The sequence below is a fragment of the Adiantum capillus-veneris genome, chromosome 20 (genome assembly GCF_014529385.1).
Source record: "Adiantum capillus-veneris isolate H3 chromosome 20, ASM1452938v2, whole genome shotgun sequence".
NCBI lineage: Eukaryota > Viridiplantae > Streptophyta > Polypodiopsida > Polypodiales > Pteridaceae > Adiantum > Adiantum capillus-veneris.
Window position 1 is genome coordinate 12,932,941 of NC_140950.1, and position 23,180 is coordinate 12,956,120.

The following is a 23,180-nucleotide window of genomic DNA, read 5'->3' on the forward strand; positions in this document are numbered from 1 at the left end:
GATATGTCCAATTTCCCCGCATCCAAAGCACTTCCCTTCCTTGATGAAGCGAGCTCTCTCCTGAGGAGTAAGCTTGGGTCGTGCATCTTTCTTTTCTAGGTTGCTCTTTCTCTTTCTACTTTCATTTGTCGAAGTCTGTTTGGCTCTGTGTCATGATCTCTATGGTGGGGTAGGTCAAGCTGCCAGAGTGAATGGCAAAACCCCGTTTCGCATGACTTATCAATTCCTGAATAGAACCCTACTTTTGTTCCAAGCAGTGATCTGAGATCTCTCTAGGAAGACCCAAGGTAAACTGCTCAATTTGTTCCTTGAACGAGATCTTCTTGAATTAAGAGGCGGGTAGAAAAGAGCCATCCACTGTATCCTTCTTGGTCATCCAAAGATGGTTCCAAGCAGTTCGTATATCGCGTTCATACTCTCGAGTCAGCCAAGAAGAAATAAAAAGCCTCTTGAATTTCAGCCATTTAATTGGCGCAGTCTTGTTTAATAGAAGAGTGGACCACCAAGTTCGAGCATTCCCCTTAAAGTAAGAGGCTGATCTCCGAATGTTAAGAGTGCTCGGAGTAACGCCCTCCCGCGAAAGCGATGTCAAATTGTTGTACAAAAGACAAAGCCTTCGAAGCATCTCCATAACCAGAAAACTTGTCAAATTTAATTGACTGTCCACCTTTCTTAAACTCTCGGACTTTCTTGCTTTTGTCTTCCAGAAAGTCATACTGGTTGGCTTTGTAAAACTTCTTGTGCTTTGCATAAAAGCTGTTGTCATTAGAGTCCGAACTAGACGAGACCTCTGTAGAACTGTCAACCGCGGGGCGAGATTTAGACTTCTTTGCCTTTTTCTTGCCCTTTTTAAAGCGTTGCTTTTTGCTTTGCTTTTTGCCTCGCTTTTTTCCTTTTCTGTCTTCTTCGCTCGAGTTAGATGAGCTAGAAGAACTATGAGAAGAAGAAGAAGAAGAAGAAGAAGAAGAACTCGGTACTCCTTCAAATCGAACACGCTTCTTCTGCTTTCTTGCCTTTTCAAATGTCGACTGACGACCCAAATAACCCGGGAAGTCAGTGCCTTTCTTCAGCTTTTTGTCGTGCTCTTTAGCTTTGTTTTGCGCGTCAAAAAGCTGAGCAATTCGTGCATCAACCACCTCTTATAATTCCTTCTCTGTATATCTCTTGGGAGTAGGAGGTTTCTTGAGAGTGGGTTTTCGGGGTGGTTTTGTGGTCTTCTGCCACTGCGTGTGCACCTCCTGGAAAGAAGTCTCACTCATATATTTTGCAAATTTTGGGTCCTTCGCAAAATTAAGCATATCTTTGTTGCATCGCCGATCAATTGACGACGCTCCATCTTCTGACGCTCCACCTAAGTAGGCAGAGGCGGGCCGTACTCCTTGTCTGAATCTTTGTTGTGATCCCTTCCCGCATCTCCGGATGCAGAGGGAGTCGACTGATCTTTGCCTAAAGCCATATAAGTGCCTCGGAAAATTTTTTAGGGATCGGATTTCACGTAGAAGAGAAATCGGCCGTGCTTTGATACCACTGTAACAGACTTGGACACTCGAAGTCGACAATCTACCACGGTACCACAAATAATCACTTCGAACAGTTCACAGTTCACAATTGATTCGACACTGGCCCGGCGGAGTTCCGTGCCTTGAGATATTGGCCTCAAAGACTGGCGCCCCTTTCGGTATTTCTTTTTGTATTAATCTATGCTCAAAGTACAAGAGTGCGGGCAGGCGCTCACACTCAGACTCTGTGTCCAGATGCTCTGAGTTATGAGGCCCTGCCTGCTTATTTAAAGAGTCCAAGGGATGCCAAAAACGGAGCCCCAAAAGCTTCTCATAAAAAGCTGTCCATAAAAAACTGCCCCTAAAATAAAGCAAAAGAGTTTCTTTCTCTCTCTCTCTAACTTGTGTTAAAAAAAAACAAAGGATTTGCATAGCCAAAACTGCCAGCGCTTGCGTAGCCTTTTTGCGTAGACTAAAGCTGGATTTTTCGTATGCTTTCTGCCACTTCAGCCTGACACGTTTTCAGCCGCCACGTCAGCCCTGGGATTTTTGCCAGCCGGAGGGTGTGGGTACTGGGCAGCCACTTCACCAGTTTGTGACAGAAAGCCTGTTCTTTGCGTGCCTCTTTTGCATTCAGAGAAGCAGGAAGCATCTTCGATTGGGATTGCTTTGCTTTGCCTTTATTCGCCCCGATTTTAGAGGTAGAGGAGGTTGAGGGAAAGGGACAACCGAAGGATGTGGCTGCAAATTCTGTTTCGGACATTCAGACTGCACATGACCAAATTTGCCGCAGCGAAAACAAGAATTTGCAAATTTACCCCATTTAAGCTTGAAAGGGCGCTTTACGATCACCGGATCCCCATAATCGACAACAACAGCCGCAATGCTTGTTGGAGTGGGGATGTCTGTGTCCCACAGAATGCAGAAACGATTGGTGTTCGCCTCCAACTTAGGAGGACAAATGACCTTACCTAGCTGAGCAGCCAACAAGGGAAGAAAGTGACGCCGAGTGCGGGGAAAATCCACCACCTCAACCCAAACGGGACACTTAGACGAATAAGACTCTGGTAGTCTTTGGTGAGAGCCTAGGGCTAAACATGAGTCATTTGCGTACTGAAGAAGAGAGGAGACATTTCAAGCAATGCATCTCGAGCATCCACTTCATAAAACCCTCTCGCACCAAAGTAAACTCCTCGGACTGCTTGCCTCTTGAGTAGAGAATCAACCCACTGGCCTACATCCTGAGCAGTAGGCATTTTGCCTGGGAAGAAGAGAATCACCGCATTAAGGGCATATTGAGCAACGGGATCCATGAGCTCCTGGATGGGAATACGCACTTCCATATCAGAAGCAGTCCCTTCCAAGTTCCCATGCTCGACGTGCATCCTCAAAATCTGCATGAAGACAATCTTTGATAAGAGATAAAGCATCCATAGCCGGATTCTCCGAAGCTTTTCGGCGCTTGTAGATACACTGATCGCCCAAATCCATCCGTTCGAGAAACCACAACACACACACACACACACACACACACACTTTTTTTAATTTCAAGAGACGTGGAATTGAAAAAAACAAAGAAACCCTGCTCCTGTTGTACAAACTATCAGGAAAAGCTTTGCTGTACACTGTCTATGAGAATCTTTCTGCTGCACACTCACAAACCGACTGATGGGCCGCGTGCAGGCGAGAACAATCTGCAGCCATCGGCGAGCTGTGTAGGGCCTGCACATGGTAGAGGTTGTGCAGGGCAGAGTTGCGCGACGGACGAATGGTGGAAGGATTCACACTCGTACACCACCACCACACACACACACGTGCTAGAGATTACTGAAGGCGGGGACGATCTACCGAAGCTGACGATGCATCGCTGTTGATACGGGCGCCGAATGAACTTGAGGATGTGCTGCTGCTCTCGTGCATAGTTACCAACGCTTTGCAAAGGGTGAAGACAATCACCGACACGCTGTTGTTGTTACACGCACGTGCACACACACACACACACAGAGAGAGAGAGAGAGAGAGAGAGAGAGAGAGAGAGAGAGAGAGAGAGAGAGAGAGAGAGAGAGAGAGAGAGAGAGAGAGAGAGAGAGAGATATTTAATTGTACAGTTTTCTGCTGTGAAAGACTTTTGGAGCCAAGGCCTAGCTGTATGCACTCTCAACGGCGCGTGGATTGATCGAAGTTCGACGTGTGGAAAGTGGAGAAGCAAAAGATACATGATGGCTGTAAGTTTTCAAACTTGTCCTGTTAAAATCGGAACACAGACTATTTGTGTTCTCACTGGTTTTGGACTAAAACAGATTGAAGATCCCTTTGATCGCTCTGAGAACTGTGCTCGGTCGGTGCACCACAAGACCTTTAATTCAATCGTCAAGGCCTTTACATCTACAGCAGAGGCCATATCTCGCCCAGAGATTGATATTGGAATGCCGTCTCTGCTTGAATCCCTGTTTCTTTGGCCTGCTGATAAACAGGCTTTGGGCCTAGAATCTTGGCTCTCGAAGGTCCTTTCCAAAGATGAGAAACGTAGACATGAGCGATTGAAATTTAGAACTGAGCAAGCGGCTCAATACCACCGATGCCAAAATGCTAACAGTAAAGTGGTATCATTAGACATTCTGGTCAACAACACCTTTGAAGCACAGTTTCATGATCAGCTGCAACTTGAAAACTCTCGTCCTCCAATCTTGAAGAAGAAGAAAAGGAAAAATAAAAAATTTCCCCGTGCTGGACCAACTGCAACAGTTGGTGGAGGTTTAGGGGTGAATGGTCCAGAGTCAGAATCAAAAGAACAGAATAATCAATATCCTAAAAAGATGGTCAGAAATTCCAACAAAACATGGGCCACAAGGAAGTTGGCATCAGTCAGGGAAGGAATCTCACCTGCAGTCGTGGATCGTCGAGGAGCAGCAGAATATGGTTCACTATCAAAAACATACGCCGAAAATGATCTTTTGCAAGTCAGACAAAATATCAGACAGACAGCAGATAGTAACCCTATCACTCCGGGGGGAGAGTTGCTTGTTGAAGGATCAAGGACACCGAACCCAACCGATCATAAGGTGCCTCAAAGTTCAATGACTCTTGGAAATTCAGATGTAACCTGCTTTCATGAAGCGTGTCCTGCTAATGAGATGTCTAGCAAGGACGGCGTGGCCATGCCCATGTCTGCGGGGAGCTCAAGTTTAACTATCCCTCAGTCACCCAACACATTTATTGAGAGAAAAAGCTATGCCTCAGTCTCGAAAAACATAAATAGGCAGGGAAGCAAATTCAGAAAGGGATGGCCTACTTCGTCTTCCAATGTAGGGCCCCCAAAGCTGGGACAGGACATCATTGTCAGAAATGAGGGTGCAATTGAACCTTTAACAATCAAGGGGGCCGATCAAAAGGTGGTGCAAGGAGCAAAAAGATTTGAAAGCAGAAAAGTGTATCCACAAGCCCAAGTTTGGAAGCCCAGGAAGATGGATGGCAATGTTTCCAATCTTTCATCAGCATCAGAGGGTCAAAGAACCAGCTCAAAATATGAGGATTCTGAACCGTTACCAAGGTTTGAAAAGCCGACAGTATAGTTGCTTGCTTTCTGAGTTCTTCATTCAGAGTACCGAAATTGGTGCTCCATTGGGGTGAACCATGTCACTGTTGGTTCAGACCAGAAGGTGATGACAGGTGTATACGCCCATCTCCACTTGACGTCAGTAGAGGGATGAAGGTTTGTGGATCGGAGGGAAGAGTGACACAAGCTCACAACTTTTGTGTGTAAGTAGGTATAACTGTAAGCCTAAGGAAGCCTTGCTTATGGTGTCAAGGAGGAAAGTAGAGGTATTGATGAAAGCAAGCACCCCTTGAAGAATCAGCTATACAGCAAAAATGCCATATGACACGAATTAAGCTTACCTTCGAGGCCGTTTTCCTTTCTTTTTTCCCGCTCCGGGGGGAGGGAGGGTATGTATTTTATTCTTCAAGCTAACTTTACTAACTCATCTAAATGATGTCACCAGATTTTGTCAACGCAGTTAGATTGTAGTTCTTTTGGAAGGAGCACAGTTATGTGGTTGGCTAAAGAGCACTTTTATTAAAACCCCCCCCCCCCCCTTCTCTCTCTCTCACACTCACATACACACACACACACACTTTTTTTGGGGTAAATTTTGATTCAATTTACGGGAAACCTCAAATGGAGGAAAACCCACGGTATAGAAGAGTTAACAAAAGGCGTAGTACCATGAGGCTTTGAAATCTAGAAACAATCAAAGGAAATCCTATAAGCTTTAAGAGAGATGTCTCCCACACCATGAGCAAAGTGAAGTGCTTGTCCAAGCAAAAATTTGAAGTAAGGAAAAGGGTCAGTTGCCATGGCATGAAACATCTAAGAGTTATGGTCCACATCACAGTCTAACCCAACAAAAGATGACCTCAGACAGAGGCTGTGGCAATTGGACGACTCCAAAAATCCTTAATCATTTGTTAAAGATTTCGAAGGGGAAACGAAGGCAAGAGTAGAGGACATTTGCTTGATGAAAAATCGAGTGGTGGCAATTCCAAAGCAAATGTGTCACATCCTTGTCAGCTCCATGACATCGAACACAACGAGGGGAGGCGATGCGTCGCATATGAAACAAAGTACCAACCGGTAAAGCACCCACCTTACATCGCCATAAGAAAATGCGCTCTTTGAGAGGTAGATGCTTCTTCCAAATGCGAGACAATGTTCTTTGCCACCACAATTGAGACTTGGAGAGTGACCACAATTGATTTCCATGAGGCACAATCCATGCATCAGACTGTAGCAAATCATAAATTGACCTTGTCAATATATCGGTGAGATTCCAATCAGAAAGCCGGGAGTCCTCAAGTAGTGGAGGCATTGGAAAACACTAGCAACCAACAAATGTCGATAATGAGGTCCTAGCTCATAACGAAGAGTAGTAGTAGGAAAGGAGAGGGCGTTGCCTTGAGCCATCCACCACTTGATCAACCTAGGGTACCCCTCTTTGTGAAAGAAAGTATGCTTGTTGAAGAGAGCGTTGAACCAAAGTGAGAGAGAACGCTTTACTCCACTGAATGCTCTCCAACCACAGGGAATTACCTTGAGGGGACATGCGATCATGCCATGACAAATGTGAGGTGACAGCTTCCAGTCAGCAACCAAGGACGAAACGAAGGGACATCCCGGAATATGCCCATCAAGTTACCCAAAGATGACATCCCAATAGGAGGGGCACCAGTGACCAAAAGAAGGCATAACAATGCCACCGCATAAATGTGAAACCATGAACGTCCAAGGTTGTTGCTATTCCACCAAAATAGACTGGAGCATGGCTTTCTTGGCCAGAACCTGGCAACGTAGATCCAAAATATTAAGCCCTTCCAATCTCTTGGGTGTTCATAACTTATACATGGATAAAAACCGCAACCCCTTCTTGTAGGAGGATGTGCACCAAAAATGCTCCAATACGCAAGACATAAGAGACCCTAGGCACCGCTAATGCCATGATAGTAGTTGTACATACAATTGTTTTTAAGCCATCATAATGCATTGAGCGATTCTTAGTTGCACATGCAATGGCCAAGTGATAATTTCCAATAGCTCGGCTTTAATTGAAATCTTTGGAGTACCTAGTCTGTTTCTGTGCTGCAGACACATTCTAGCCGATCGGATATCCCTGTGATGCACTATGACTTGAGGAGGAATAATTTCCCTTTGCCACAGAAGCTTGTGCCAATCAAATTCATTCAAAAGGAGTAACTTGGATTTACAGAGTTGGGGAACCGAGAGAGCTTTTGAAGGGAGCTTTTTTTGGCAAAGGAACGTTTTGGCAAATCCAATGAAAAAGCTCTCTATGTACTTTTTGTTGGATTCTCTAATATTATGCAAAAAATCCCTCCACCTAATGCTGCCAGAGTTCTTCGCCATCAATCAAAATTGAATCGCCACATTACAAGACATTATTACAGTGGTAGAGACAGGGGAGAGACGTACGTAACAAATAAGCGAGCAAAATACACGTCATCTGGTGCCAATGTTGCATCCTTTGTGTGTCAGTAACATTGTCCTTGCTGTTTTGCCGAGACAAATGTGAAGATCTCTAGAGAGAGAGAGAGAGAGAGAGAGAGAGAGAGAGAGAGAGATTGGATGAGATAGGACGAATCACGATACTGATGCTCAATCACCAAGAAAAGATAGCTAAAGTGTTTCAAAGTTTATTGTGAAGACTTGTTGGAATACAAATTTTTCACTCAATCAAAGAAAGAGAGAAGTCTATTAATGTAAGGCACAATAGACAAATAAGTTTACAAGAACCAAAAAATTGTAGTTCCTTCACTAATTACAAGTAAAAACACCCAAAAAAAACGTTTTTTCTATATTCAAAAGAATAACAAAAGTGACAATTTACAGCAATTCTCAAAAATGAGTTCCCCACACACCATGGGAGGTGCTCTCTAGAATATCTACTCTAGGTCAATGAACTGGAGGATCTAACTCCACAATGTTAGGATGTGGCTCTAACAGAGATGCTGCCTTCAGGGCACAATCTACCTCATTTGCCTGTCTTCTTTCTCGCTCTTGCATCTCTCTAAGCTGATGGGGTCTGCATTTCAAGAACAAAGCGTTGTTTAGTCGCGAATTCCTCATTGCTCTCTAATATCGTCATCAATCGGTCCATCTGGCTCCCTAACAAAGCCAATGCTCCACAGTCTCCTTTGTGTTGGACAACAATGTCATTCTTATTTGTGTATTGGGCAAGTAGTTGCCAAAGTAACCAATGCCCACGTTCCATACCACCTACACGTCAAACAAATGTCAAAGAGAACGGAAAAAACTATTTCCAAAGAGAGATGGTGTTGAAGTGTACCTCGCATAGGTGCCCCATCCATCTCTTTCGTCCAATCACTTTCCTCTAGGGAATTGAACCAAGCATCGTCAAACGGTATGTCAATTGCCTTTGATGTCCAGGTGCGCTCTTTTCTCATGGCAGAAACCAACATTGTGCGCACATTCCTATTCTTCTTGCATATCGTTGCTTTACAAACAATCACGTTTACGTGGTCTTCACGCCATCCAACAGCAACGGCGATATGACGCACCATTCCATAATTATCTGTTTGGCACACAACCACGAATACACCCTTATCATCTAAAGTTAACAAAGCTAGGCGAGCGAGCTGTCGAAACCTGGCAAATCCTGGTAGATTCTGCTTCTAAAGTTGCGTGCTATTTGCATTGGATTAAAAATATGCTCTGGCTTTTTAATTTCGAGCGTTGCATGTAAGCTCCTGACCCCTTTTATGTTAAACTTGCGCATTAGCAACCATCTAACACAAGCATAAAAACTGCTAGAGGATTATTTTAGATCTCAGTTGGACCTCCATTACTAAGTGTACATACCTACAACGACATATTTTTCCTTCATCTGCCACTACCTTGCTCACCTCAGACTGTGTTCCCGTTTTCATCACACCTAACTCATAAGCAAATGTTTTTCCCTTATGTATCAATTTAGTGTCCTCGATGAACGACTCCAGGTCCAACCCAGGCATTGATTGCAAATGTATAGTGCAAGTACAATTGTAAACATTCTCTGCCTCTTTCATAATGGAATACCAAAAAACTTCGATCCTCAACCACTCTCAAAAGACAACAGATTCCCCTATGACAATGAAAACAATGAATATGTTATATTGAAACAATCTATCTTAATGACTCAATTGTTTATCGATGTGGCAATCGAATGCACTCACCATTTTGAGGAATGTCCAAACTCTTCACATCTCTCGGATCACCAGAGGCCTCGCTCGCAAGATGAATGTTTTTTTTCTCCGTTGGAAGACTTGCACATGCTAGCCCATACAATCTTTCCTTCGTTATCCACTTTGATCTACTGGTCCACTCGATTGCGTGCAATGTCCTGCACGTAGTTGAAAGTGGTTAATGGAGATATGCACTCTGAAAATTTGTTATAGCTTTGAAGGAGATGCAAGATCAACCCACCTCCACCATTCATCTCCCAATGCAGGATCAACAATTGCCAATGCATATCTTGTCATTTTTTTAGCTGCGCATCTGCCTCAAAGAATGCTTCTTTGTACTGGTCTTGAAATTGTGTCGGCAACATCTTATTTTTCTCTCCCACAATTTTTTTTAGGGCAAGGGTATATTTTTTCTGCAGATATGGAGACAACGATAAAAAGAAATTATTGATCCAAATATTTTGTCGTTTAACAATTGAACTATCCTAAAAGACATACCGGATGAATTAGCTGGGACATTAGTGCGGCCGGCACATTGTACCAGTGCTTCTTTCCAACTCTTTTATCTATCTCTGCTGCATCCAGTTGTACACTACATATGGTAGTTTCTCCATGATCGTTTTCTTTGAAGCAAGACGTCTTCATTGATGGAAAACTCTCCGCCAGCATTTGCCTTTGCAGTTAAATAAGCCTCCATTTCTTTATCATCGGTTTCCTCGTCGGAGTTGTACTTGTATTCCACAAACCCAAAATATGCTTCTTCTTGCACTTTAGCTTTGTCTCTATCTTTTCTTGCAGCCTTGGTGATCCGCTAAAAAAAATGGTATATATAGATTAATTATCAACCAAACTTTCATCAGGTAGTCAACAAATTATGCTATATGGTGTTTATAGAGATGAATAAATTAATTACTAGATTGCTTTTTGGCCATGCAACAAGGCTATTCTCTGCCTTCTTTAAGTAGTCATTTCATCATTCGTTGAAGGAATATGAGGCAATGGAGCATCCTTACCATCATACACTTCTAACACAGCAACATGAAAGCAACCTGAAGGCAATCTGCTTCCATGTAGCTTTGCTAGGTTTGAAGTCTTCTCTATTCGACCTATACCAATGGCCACTCCATTGTAAATGAACTCAACACAAGCGCCAACATCAGACTTCTTGGCCATCTTCAGAGAGAACTAATAACAGACTTACAAAGATTTGATCTGCAAACAAATAACACGATGTTTTTCAATTCAACTAATTATTTTCATGCTCTTTAATACCATTTAGATATTCAACTCAAATATTCAAAATGCCAAGCATCCTGAGCCTATCTATAAGAGGCTAATTGATCCTATCTTGAGCATATCTATAAGAGCCTTTAAAATAGATATGGAGAAGAAAGCACATTTTTTATTGACAATGTTACCAAATCCCACCCTCTGAGTCAATCCAACCCTCACAACTTAAATACATCAAATTGAAACAACTAAATAAAGTTTCAACTAGATAAAAAGAGAGCCGAATAGGTTTACCTTCACAGGTTGAGATTTTCACCAAAACAAGTTTAAGTCAAGGTAGAAAATAAAAGCCTCAGAGCCTATTTATAGGCAACAAAAAATTGGATCTCTCACCCTCCCTTATGCCCTCCCTCCCTTCCAATCTCCCTCTCGATCGCTCTTTTCCCTTTTCCTACCTCATTTTAGGAGCTTGGAATAAATCTATGGGTCCTTGTTAAATCTTGGAATAATGCTCTCTAACTCTCTCCCTACCTCCCTCTCTCCCTCCAACTCTCCCTCGCGTTCATGAATAGGTGAGCGCTCACCTATTCATGAACGCGAGGGAGAGGTGGAGGGAGGTAGGGAGAGAGTTAGAGAGCTTTAGATCTAAGTATCCATGGATGATCCCCAAATAAAGCCTTGACTCTTTGATACCTTGGTAGCATCTCCGGCCTCCTCCTAATTTATTCCCTCTCTCTCTCTCTCTCTCTCTCTCTCTCTCTCTCTCTCTCTCATTCTCTACCTCCCTCCCTCCCTCCACCTCACCCTCGGGTTCATGCTTGGGTGAGTGCTAGCCTTGGTCTTTGATACCTTGGTAGCATCTCCGACCTCCTCCTAATTTATTCTCTCTCTCTCTCTCTCTCTCTCTCTCTCTCTCTCTCTCTCTCTCCACCTCACCCAAGCATGAACACGGAGAGAACTCTCCCTCCCTCCACCTCACCCAAGCATGAACGAGAGAGAGAGAGAGAGAGAGAGAGAGAGAGAGAGAGAGAGAGAGAGAGAGAGAGATTAAATTCAAACAAGAATTAGCAAAATTGAATTCACCACACCTTGAACCAGTAGACCTTCACAGGCTGAGCTCTTCACCAATTCAAGTTTAAGCAAGGTAGAAAGTGAAAGCCTCAAGGCCTATTTATAGGCAACAAAATAGAAGAAAAATCTTGCAATAAAGCTATGGCTCTTTGAAAAAGCTTGGAATAAAGCTTAGAATAAATCCATCACAATTTATTCTCTCTCTCTCTCTCTCTCTCTCTCTATATATATATATATATATATATATATATATATATATATATATATATATCTATATATATATATATATTCGGGGTTCCTCCGTGGATTTATGGATCTCTCTCTCTCTCTCTCTCTCTCTCTCTCTCTCTCTCTCTCTAGCTCCCTCCATCCATCCATCCATTGTGCCCACGTTAGACAAATTTTCCCTAGAGTCCTTTAGCCAATTCACCTTACGAGGGGACGTCCACATTGAGCTTGTCCGCACAATCGTCATCATGTTATCACATATATGGATTCAGCATGGGAAAATGGCCGGCCTCCCTTGCATAACTTGAACATGAAAATGGATTTCAATTGAGAGCATCTTTTCCAAGTGGTGCAAGTGGAGGTGGATGATTTTGGCTCTTGCAAGAAAGTATACTACCAGGAAGTAGAGCTTCAATTTGAAGAAGGTAAACATTATGAGGAGAAATTGGCTCTTGGTAGCTTTCTTTAGAATTCAGATGAGTATTTGGTAGCTCGATATATTGTTATTTTTTCTGCCATCACTATGGTTTGAACTGCCAGAATGCTTTCGAAAGCTTCAAATGGTCTTGGAAGTCTTTACAAGCCAACTAAGGAGGTGTATATCAAAGGTTATGTAAGGAAGATGGAGAGGAAGAATGGTGGGGGTCAATATGCTGATCTTGATCATGGCCAAGTCAGATATATAGCAAGCTGATACAAGGGGGCGTCACGCTTGATGGATTAGGTTTTCTAGATGGGGGAAGCGACTACATCATGGATTGGAATCGATGTAGAGTCCCAACTGATTCGATTGAAAAACAATTGCGGCTATAGGTTTTTCCACGGTATGCTTTTTCGAGGGCAATCCACAGACCGCAACAAACGTTGTCATGTCTTCAAGATGTCGATCAATGGGCCTGGATCTAGTGTCGAGTTGGTAAATAGAATGCGACAAGATGGAAATGAAGACTTGCGAAGAAGTTGGGTTTTTTTTTATCACATACATAGAGTAGTGGGGTGGACAACAATGTCAACTCATGTTTACGATCTTGCGTAAGGCTAGCTTGGAAGACTTGACGATACTGCTGTGTTTGTGGATTTAATTTGTATTGATGATATGTGCAAGATTCAAGAAATGCAAACAATTAGAATCTGCAAAATGAAGGAAGAGGACACTCGCACAAATCATGTTTTGGGAATTGATGAATTCGGTAAATTGGAAAGTTGTTCGAATTGTATTCAATGGAGGACCTAGCAATGTTATGGAAGGAAGGGAACACTCTTCCTTGTTTCATTGGGAGCAGAGCTTGCATATTCACACCACGCAATACGTGCATAAAAATTTCCAGGATGAACACAAGCATTTGTGTGAAATATGGTGTTGCTCAAGGAGCGAAGAAGAGGCAACAAGCTTGTACAGGACTATACAAGCTTGGTGGGCTTCTAGAAAAGTGTCCGACTATAACTTGTCACAAATGGATTATTGGTTGAGTTGGTGGCATATGCGCTACCCATGATGGAGAAAACACTTTGTTGGGGTAAATATTGTAAATCATGTTTGAAGGTTTATGGAGTGCAAGCACAATACCTAAATATAAAATTGAATTACATGAGGTGTGATATCTTGTTCATTCCAATTAAAAACTTGTTGGAAACAAAGCACACAAGTTGGCTAGTCGGTGAGAAAAACAAAGAAATGCTTAACTTGTATGGTGCATGTGTGTCTGATCTATCAAACGATTTGCTACAAAGTGTCAAGATGCTAGCTTTTGTTGAGGGTAGGTATCATGGAGACGGGACATCTATAAAAAAACTTGCACGTCGAGCACAACAGGGTCGAGAACCACGCCCAAAAATTGTTGCTAGAGAGATTGAGGATGGGATCGGCGTTACGCCACTCTATCAACAACCTGTTGTAGTGGGAGATAATGTTACTATTGCCAAAAAGCAAAAACAAGCTGCACGAGTAAGCTATGAAGAGGAAAATGCTTCTCATTGACTTGAGTATCTCACAGAAAACATTCCTCAAAATCAGAGAGGTCTCCATGGAAGTACTGGAGAGGCCGGTCACTTGGTCAACGAACACGAGGATGGAATGGTTGGTTGTGGAAGCTGACGTCCATAAGACAATGTGGGCAATCCGCAAAATACCCAAGGGTAGCGGGGTTCAATGTCAAGTGTGGTTAGGAACCCGAGTTGGAAAATGTAAAAAAAAATATAAAGAACAAGGGAGCAGGTGTTGTTGCTCCATGCATCTAGGGTATTTGTACATGGGAGAGAGGAGATGGTAGTGGGCACGCAAACCGTTCAAAGTCACAATCCATGTGGTTTTGCAATGATAATGTAGATCACACATGGAAAATATGTAGCACTATCACTCAATGCCCTGCAAGGATCCCAAGTATATGGCCAATGGAAAAGGGAATAAACATGAATGCTTCTGAGTTGTTGGATTTGGAAACAAGAGGCTTCATCATAGAAAATATAGAAGTGAAGGAAACCAACAATGTACGTTATCGGACAAAAGACTATCGATTCAAGCTTCTAAAAGAATTGAGTCAGTAGTAACCATGGAAGCTCGTATTGTGCAACACATTGTCGTTAAGGTTAGCGTGCATGAAAAAATCATGGTGGAGACATCTACTTCACAAGTCCGAGGCAAGAGGTATGAAGTAGATATTGCAAGTAGCCGGATGTGTACATGTGGATTTGCAGAATGAGTGGCACAAAGCAAGCAATATATGGCTTGCAAGCATATTTACTACATATTTCTCCGCTATTTTGGCATGGATTTAAACCACAATATGTTTATCTATCAAAGCAAGGTGAGGAGTGAGGATTTTCTTTGTGTCTTCACCAACAACATAATACATAACTATAATTAAATTGTTTTGATAACAACCCTTGATGCCAATATGCAATTGCGGCACAATTTGTAACTCCTTTTATATTGTAATTAGTTTTCTTGGAATTAATCAATTGAGAAAGTGGATTGCATCTTTTTGATCTTGTGCTATGTGCAATGAAAATTTATATTCTAAATTGTGTGTGATTTTTAATGGAGAATTCCATGATCTACAGAGGCTGCCTGTGTGAACCAGTGCCTCCAAACTGTTCGAAGCATTCTAGTTTTTGATGAGAATGTGCAAGGTTACAAAAGTTCAAATATTTTTCCGATGAGAATGTACATTGTTTTGAATTTTCAAATAGTTTGTGAGAGGAAAAATGCTCCCTCCAAAAAAAACTCTCTGCGTCAGAGGTGAAAAAAGCTTTTTCATCAAAAATATTGCTCCATGAAGAGGCTTTGGAAAAGCTCTCTCCTAATCTCCCTTCAAAAGCTCTCTTGGATCCCATCCTTTGATTTACAAAAGTTGACCTGATGTTCAACTGCAAAACCAAACAAATGCAGAACATGCATAATCTACTATTCTTCTCCTTATGGTTCCTACGCATGAATAGAGAGTCATCAGCGAAGGCAAATGGCCAACAGAAGTGAGGGCCTCAAGGTGCAACAGCAAGGGGTGAGAGGAAATTGCATAAAGCAAAGCACTAAGGGGACATCCTTATTTGACTAAACGTCCCAGAGCCCAAGGGCTTGTGAGAGAACCACCCAACAAACCTATAGAGGTACTCCGAGCATACAAGAGAAAGACCAACTGTGAAACTTTTGGCCCAAATCCTAGCCTTTGCATTGTTTGTGCAATGTCCCGAAGCACAATATCAAAGGCCTTTTCAATGTCAAGTTGCATGACCAATACATCTTGCTGAGTGTATTTTGCATATTACATGCCAATGATAACATTCGCCAAGTTGTCAGTGATTTGTCGATGGAGTATGAAACCATAATGGGATTGATGAAGTCCTTGATGCAGGTAAATCTTTAATATGATTGACTATCATTTTGGCCATCAATTTGTAGACCACTAGCATAAGAATGAGGGGTTGCCAATGAAAAAATAGCTCACATAAAGCATGCTTTGGCAATTGCTTGAGCAGCCCTTCCTTCCGAGAGAGAGAGGGAATGGTTGCTTAAGGTATTCCCAAAAGGATAGGAAGAATTCGAAAGTAAGCCCATCCCAACTAAGAGATTTCCATGTGCCCAAGTCTAGCAAACTTTGTCTCCGTGAAAGCAACTTCCAAATTTTGTGCCTATTGTACAAAAATGATTGGAGCAACGTGCAATAGAAAATATTGCATGATTGTCTAGCTTCTTGTATGAGAGGGGGTGGCTTCGAAGGTCTTCCCAAAGTGAGAAACTAAAGCCTCTACCAACTCCTGTATGGAGGACGTCTACTCCTTGGAGGGAAGTTTAACTCTTTTTATGTCCCCCTCTTGTATAAGGGGGGGGGGGGGGGGGGGGGGGGGGGGGGGGGGGGCTCTTCGAAGATCTTCCCAAAGTGAGCAACTAAAGCCTCTTCCAACTCCTATATGGAGGACATCTACTCCTTGGAGGGAAGATTAACTCTTGTTATGTGATGCGATTGATGAGAGTGATGCAAATGCTTGCAGAACTACTTGGAGGCACAACCTTTATCAGTAAGTGTCACCATATACATGTGGTAGTGATGCGGTGAACGAGAGCTAGCACATGAGCAAAGGGAAGTGCCATGCCCTGAGGACATGATCGGTCCACAAAGGGGAGTAAGCCCAAAGTTTTGCGGAAAGCTTCGAGCTTCTCATGAGACAATGCCTTTGTGAAAAGATCTGCAAGGTTGTCCTATGTTGGCACATAAGCCAAGCTGATCTCTCCTGCTGAGAGACTCTCTGTGACATAGTGTTAATGCATCCTCAATGTGCTTTGTGCGAGCATAAAAAACTGGGTTCCTCGCAACTGCCAATGTGCTGTGACTGTCAGTGTGGATAGTGTTGGCAGTGTCCTGTCCAACACCCAAATCAGCCATAAGGCATCTGAGTCATACACACTCAACCGTAGCTATGCAAACTGCCATGTACTCAGCCTCACAACTAGAAGTGGCCACAATAGGTTGCTCTTGCTCAACCATGATATACATGAACTACCAAGCATGAAACAAAAACCACTTGTGAACACTCACATGTCGAAACAACCAGCCCAATCTGAGTCCGAAAAAGCATATAAGTTTGGTGGCAATGATCCCCCCTTGAAATAAAACAAGCCAAGATGTAAGGTGCCACTAAGGTAGTGAAAAATCCTCTTGATGGCCTGCCAATGCTTAGACCCTAGGCTATGCATAAATCTGTTGACCTATGAGACTACAAACTGAATATCGACCTCGTATTGCATACATAAATGAGGCATCCAACAACAGTTTGGCAAAGAGTGATATCTGCAAGATCACCAACATCATGAAGACTTAATTTTAAACCTGTTTCCATGGGAGTGGCAATAGGTTTGCAATCCTCAAGTCTCCAAACTTACATAGCAATGTCTCTATGTAAATTTTTTGACACAAGGCAATACCACCATCACACTGCTTAAAACTGTATACCCAAGTAATGATGTAGCAGTCCCAAATTTTTCATCTTGAAAGTAGCATTCAAATCAGCCTTAAATTCAGCAATATATCTCTCATTTGGTCCAGTGATCAGAAAATCATCTACGTAAAGAACCACAATGAGAAGTACATCACCCTCATGCTTTACATACAATGTGCTTTCTGTTGAACTGTTACGAAAGCCTTGTTTGACCAAATGAGTGTCGGCTTTCTCATATCAAACATGAGGAGATTTCTTCAACCCATACAAGCCTTCTTACATCTGCACACTTTGTCCTCTTGTCCTTTCTTGACAAAACCGCGACGCTGCGTTACATAAACTTCCTCAAATATGTCACTATTCAAGAAAGCAGTAACAATGTCTGATTGATGTACATCCCAACCAAAATGAGCTGCCAGTGCACATAGAAAACGCACAGTAGCCTGACAAGTGGGAGAAAAAGTCTCTTCATAATCTATACCTTTTTACTGTGCATAACCCTTTGCAAACAAGTCGAGCCTTATGGCCATTGATCTCACCATCCGGCTTGCATTTCAACTTGTAAACCCACTTCGTACCAATGGCCTTTTTGCCAGGAGGCAAATCCCATAAAGTCCATGTGTCATTTTCTATAAGGGCATCATATTCTGATTGCATGGCAGCCATCCAATTTTTTTTAATTCTGTGCTTCATCAAAAGACAGAGGTTCCTCAACATCATGTAAGCTAGACACAGCCAAAGCATAACAATTTGATGCATAAGATGCATGGCCAGAGCCTGAACAAGTATGACTAGACAAAGGTGCATCTAATTTATTATCACGCAATGTATGCACCAGCCATTTTGGCATACGTCTAGCCTACTCATTTTCAGCCCTTTCCTCATCAAGTACATCATGAACATCTGCATCAATAATAGATTGATCTGTAACATTTTCAGAAACCCCCATAGGTTGTACATTTGCCTCATTAGAACTTACATTCGTATTTCCACCACTAAAAAGAGGCAACAAAGTGTCATAAATGTCATGTGAGCTTACATTACTGTCTCTAGTACATGACAGCAAGGGCTGAACAGAATCTTCCACAAACACTACATCCCCTGAAACCAGAATACACTTTGTTTGCGGATGATACAACCTGTAGCCTTTGCTTTCAGCACTATAACTAACAAAAATACATTTGACAGCCTTATCATCCAATTTTTTGCGCTGTGTTTGTGGCACCAAAGCATATGCCAAACAGCCAAAAACACGCATGTACTCAATAGAAGGCTTTCTATCATGCCATGCTTCATATGGAGTAATAGAATACAAAGCTTTTGTAGGACACCTGTTAAGTACATAAGTGGCACACATGATGGCCTCAAGCCAAAAAGAATGCGGCAAAGCTTGACTTTTGACCATACATCGTGCCATTTTCGTAAGTGACCTATTTTTCCTCTCAGCTACACCATTTTGTTGAGGCGTATAAGGCACTGTACATTGGTGTTTTATCCCATGACTAGCCAGAAATGCATTAAATTCATGAGAGATATACTCCCTCCCTCGATCAGAACGGAGAGTGCCCACAGTACATTTCGAGACATTTTCAGTCATAGCCAAAAATTGTTTAAAGCACATAAAAACTTCGGACTTCGTTTTAAGCGGAAATACCCATGCATGCCTGGAGTAATCATCAATGAAAGTCTCACAAAGTATAGGTAATTGCCCAAGGACGGAGTTTCCATGGGCCCACAAATATCACTCTGCACAAGCTGCGACCTGCATGTGGCCCTAACTTACCCATCCTTTGGAAACTTAGAATGCTGCATTTTACCCAAAATATAGCCTTCACAAACATGTTTGACATGTGCTTCAAGAGACAGGAAAGAAGCAACCATATCAGATTTCTGCAAACGCAACAAACTGACAAAATTCAGATGCCCAAAACGTACATGCCACAATTTTGCATCTGAAACACCCCTTGAATCTGCAACTGCATTTGCAAAATTTTGTCCACACTTGTCATAGCAAGTGAGCTTATACAACCCAGGCCACAAAAGGCCAAATGCAACAATTGCATCACCAAAATTGAGATCATGAATTGTACATCTGTCATCCACAAATTTGACTACAAGTCCAAGTCTAGCAAGTGCAGATACAGACAAAAGATTCTTCTTGATCCTAGGTACATAAAGTGCATCAACAAGTGTGAAAGAACTACCATTTGCAGCAGTAAGCACAATCTTTCCAACTCCCTGAACAGGATAAGAGGCATCGTTGGCACAAGTGACTGAATTCCCATGAGGGACAAACTTGAGAGAGGTGAACAATTCACGATGTGAGGTAATGTGCTTTGTAGCACCATTGTCGAAATACCACCCATGTGAATCTGCAGCAATCGACATACATGCATCATGGACAACAGGATTGTAAGTGCACTCTGCACTAAAAGCCCATTCTACATCAACATCAGCATCAGCATCATAGTCTCCTTTCATAGAAGACTAAAAAATGGCTGCATCTGTAGTGGAATCAGCATTTGCAGTGGAGCCACCCTATTTGTTCTTAGCCTCTTTGGACTTCAACTTAGGACACTACTTGATCAAGTGATCATTAGGTTTACAATAATGGCAACGCATCTTCTTTTTTCCCTTATCACCAAAATTTCCAGACGAATTGCTGCCAACAGAAGCATTAGGAACAAAATTTTTGCCACTCGCAGCAGCAGAACCATAAGTAGTGGCTGCATTGTTGTTACCACCCTTTCTTTAAGAAGCAATAAAAGCATGTTCAATTGTACGCCACCTAGTCCTGTTTTTCTGGAAAGTGAATTTTGCAACAGCAATGTGCATAATGCATCAAAATTGACAACTTTAGGATTTCCTTGGGTCATAAGTCTTCAAGTACTAGCAAAAGTCTGGTAAGAATTTGGTAAGCCATCAAGAACAGTCTACACAAGGGAGCTGTCTAAAATGACTTCACTTGCCGAAATAAGTTGCTCATTGATATCCTTGACACTAGCAAGGAAAGTGTCCATATCATCTTCCTCGTGCATAATCTCTGATTCCAACTCTTTATGCAACAAAGCAATTTTAGCCTCATTGCGGCTTGCATAAAGACCTGCTAGAATATCCCAAGCCTATTTTGCAAATTTCGCTGAATGAATGTGAGGAGTAATGGTACGCTTCACACACAACACAATCAATGCATGAGCATGCGCATCCTTTACGTCCCAACGAGCTTGTTCTGCCATGGCCAAAACAACTCTAATAACAGCAATTCTTGCAGCAAGACCTGCAACATCCCCAACATCGCCTACATCCTCAGAACCAGGATGTACATCAATGCCTTGCACAATGTTTCAGACACCCTTTGACACAAGAACATGTTGCATCATGTAAGCCCACATAGGGATAATTGTCCCCATCCAACCTGTCCTCGACAGCAAACATCATGAACACATCTGTGTTGTTGTCAGCCGGGTGAAAGCATGTATAGGTGGCCTGGAAAGTAATGTCAAGGACATTGCTTTTTTGCGCTTAAAAGTGGGTGTTTTAAAAGTGCTTCAAATCTCAAAAAGAATATCGCTCTCCTAAGGTACGTCAATTAAGTCTCCTAATGTAACGTACCACAATTAATGAGACTAAATGTAATTTACTGCTGAACGTTGGGCCGCTTCAACCTGTCTGAGCTTTCTTTGTCTCTGAGATCTCTCTTGGAGCTCTATCTAGCTCCTCTCTCTCTCTCTCTCTCTCTCTCTCTCTCTCTCTCTCTCTCTCTCTCACAGAGCTCTTGCTGAGATTTCTGTATCGCTCAGCCCCCTCTCTCTCTCTCTTTCTCTCTCTAAGCATGGCTCCTCTTGTGTCTGAGCTCACGCTCATCTCTCTCTCTCTCTCTTAGCACTCTTTCTCTCTCTCTCTCACAAACTCTATCTCTATAGGTTCCTCTTCTACTTGATGATTCTTGAGGTATGTAAACACTTATTATGATTTGTTAGTATCTTGCTAATTAGTGCAAGAAGTGCCATGTATTAATTAAAAGTATAGCGTGTAGTTATGATTTGTATTGTATTTCTTGTAGAGCAATCCTTTGAAAGCACAATGAAGAACTATCTATCAGCTCATCGTCATTGAGTAGAGAAGCTCAACTTCAACACAGAAAATTAATGAGAGAATATTGGGCTGCTCAGAAACGAAAGCAACGTTAGGCAACGGTCAACTTTGTGACGGAAAGCAATACAAGGGAGATGGATGAAAGAAAGAAATGAAGGATATGTCAATCTATGGTACAACACTTTGATACCTTAACCGTGGGAATGGATGCAAGTGGTAGGAAGGAATCTTTGATGATTTTCTTCAACATCCTTGCTTCCTTACTATGCAGATTAAATCCAAAGAGTTGGAAGCAATTATGCTGAGAAACATCCGCAACACTTTGAATCATGTGAAGGTCCCAAGATCTTCAGACGAGTTTTTTGTGAAGAAATCAGCAATGATGATGTTGGTGAATGGTGGAAGCAAGGAGCAAAACACTGACATGAGCATACCGCAAGCTGCCAAGCTTATGGGGATCCACAAAAGAAACTTATATTCAGCCAAACATCACTTAATAGTGTCAAGTGAATCCGACGGTTCGTTCCCTGCATCTGAGTGTCATAGAGATGATGCACGGAGAACTCACATCACTCAAATTGTTAAAGACATAGTCTTTCAATTTTGGACGGATGAGACGAGGGTGTCCCCCAACAAGAAAGATGTTTGCAGTGAGAGACTAGCTAGATGTTCATATGTAAAGCATCCAATCCACCTTCTTGAGGAGCCTCAGGTAATTGATATATTTTTTTAGCACTTTTTATTGGTGCTACAACTCATATTCCTGCTACAACATTATGTTTCTATACCACTTTTTATTGGTGCTACAACTCATTACTGCCATAACATTATGTTTCTATACTTCTTTTTATTAGTGCTACAGCTTGTTTTGGTGTTTTGCACCACTTTCTAGTGGTGCTGCAACATTAAAAAGTGGTGAAACATTACTATATTGGTCTCTAATTGAATCTGAACCACTTCTAAAATTTGATCAATAGTTCTAAATGTTTTTGAAGCACTTTTACTTGTGTTTCCACACCACTTTTTAGTGTCTTTGAACCAGTTTTTAATGTTTTGCAGCAGGTTTTAATGTTTAAGAAACAGTTTTTACTAGAAATGCACCAACGCTTCACCGTAAACCCTACAAAGTGGTGTTCACCCACTAAAAAGTCTTGTTTACCCAATGCTAACAGACGTGTTTTACAAACTCGTAGGGGTGTTACAGGTGCACACATTTTTTGTGGTGCAACTCACTTTTTCCAAGTGATGTAGCAGCTTTTAGTCATGGTGCAGCAGTTATAGTAGTGCCATAGACTTTTTACTGCTGCTGCACAAATGGTGCCCACCACCTTATGATGGTAACCAAAACCATATTAGTGGAGTTTGAACACATTTTGTTAGTAAACACTTACAAGTGCTGTCACACCACAATGAAGTGGTGGACACAACACTTACAAGTATAAAAACCACTTTCACGTGGTGTCTGTCCGCATTCAAGTGGTGAGAAGCCACTTTCATGTGCTAAGTCACTACGTCAGTCCATCACTCCATGCAAGTGGTGAGGCACCACTCCCAAGTGGTGTGACACCACTTTCAAGTAGTAACTAAAACCTTATCACTGCAATCAAGCGGAAAGTTCCCGCTTTCAAGTGGTTAGACACTGTATTCAAGTGACAAGAAAACGCGTTAAAGTGGTGACTGCCCACTTTGAACTAGTTTCTCACCACTCTCAAGTGGTCATCAAGTGGTGAGACACCACTTTCATGTGCAAAGTACTACGTTAGTCATCACTCCATGCAAGTGGTGAGACACCACTTTCAAGTGGCCGAACACCGCATTCCAATGACTTGAATCCGCGTTCAAGTGGTGACTGCCCACTTTGAACTAGTTTCT

The 23,180-nt window shown here is 42.2% G+C and overlaps 1 protein-coding gene and 1 pseudogene across 4 annotated transcripts in view; one reads left to right on the forward strand and one right to left on the reverse strand.

The window, feature by feature from the left end:
• Nucleotides 1-5,563, forward strand: part of LOC147432117 (uncharacterized) — a 62,911-nt gene extending 57,348 nt beyond the window's left edge. For all 4 annotated transcript variants that reach the window (XM_086492121.1, XM_086492123.1, XM_086492124.1 and 1 more), the window contains exons 9-10: nucleotides 3,608-3,724; nucleotides 3,800-5,563. In XM_086492121.1, the coding sequence (XP_086348247.1) occupies nucleotides 3,608-3,724; nucleotides 3,800-5,071 (1,389 nt within the window). In that variant the 3' untranslated portion in view covers nucleotides 5,072-5,563. The remainder of the gene's footprint in view (nucleotides 1-3,607; nucleotides 3,725-3,799) is intronic.
• LOC147432119 (uncharacterized) lies at nucleotides 2,585-3,579 on the reverse strand (annotated as a pseudogene).
• Nucleotides 5,564-23,180: the final 17,617 nt, after the last annotated feature.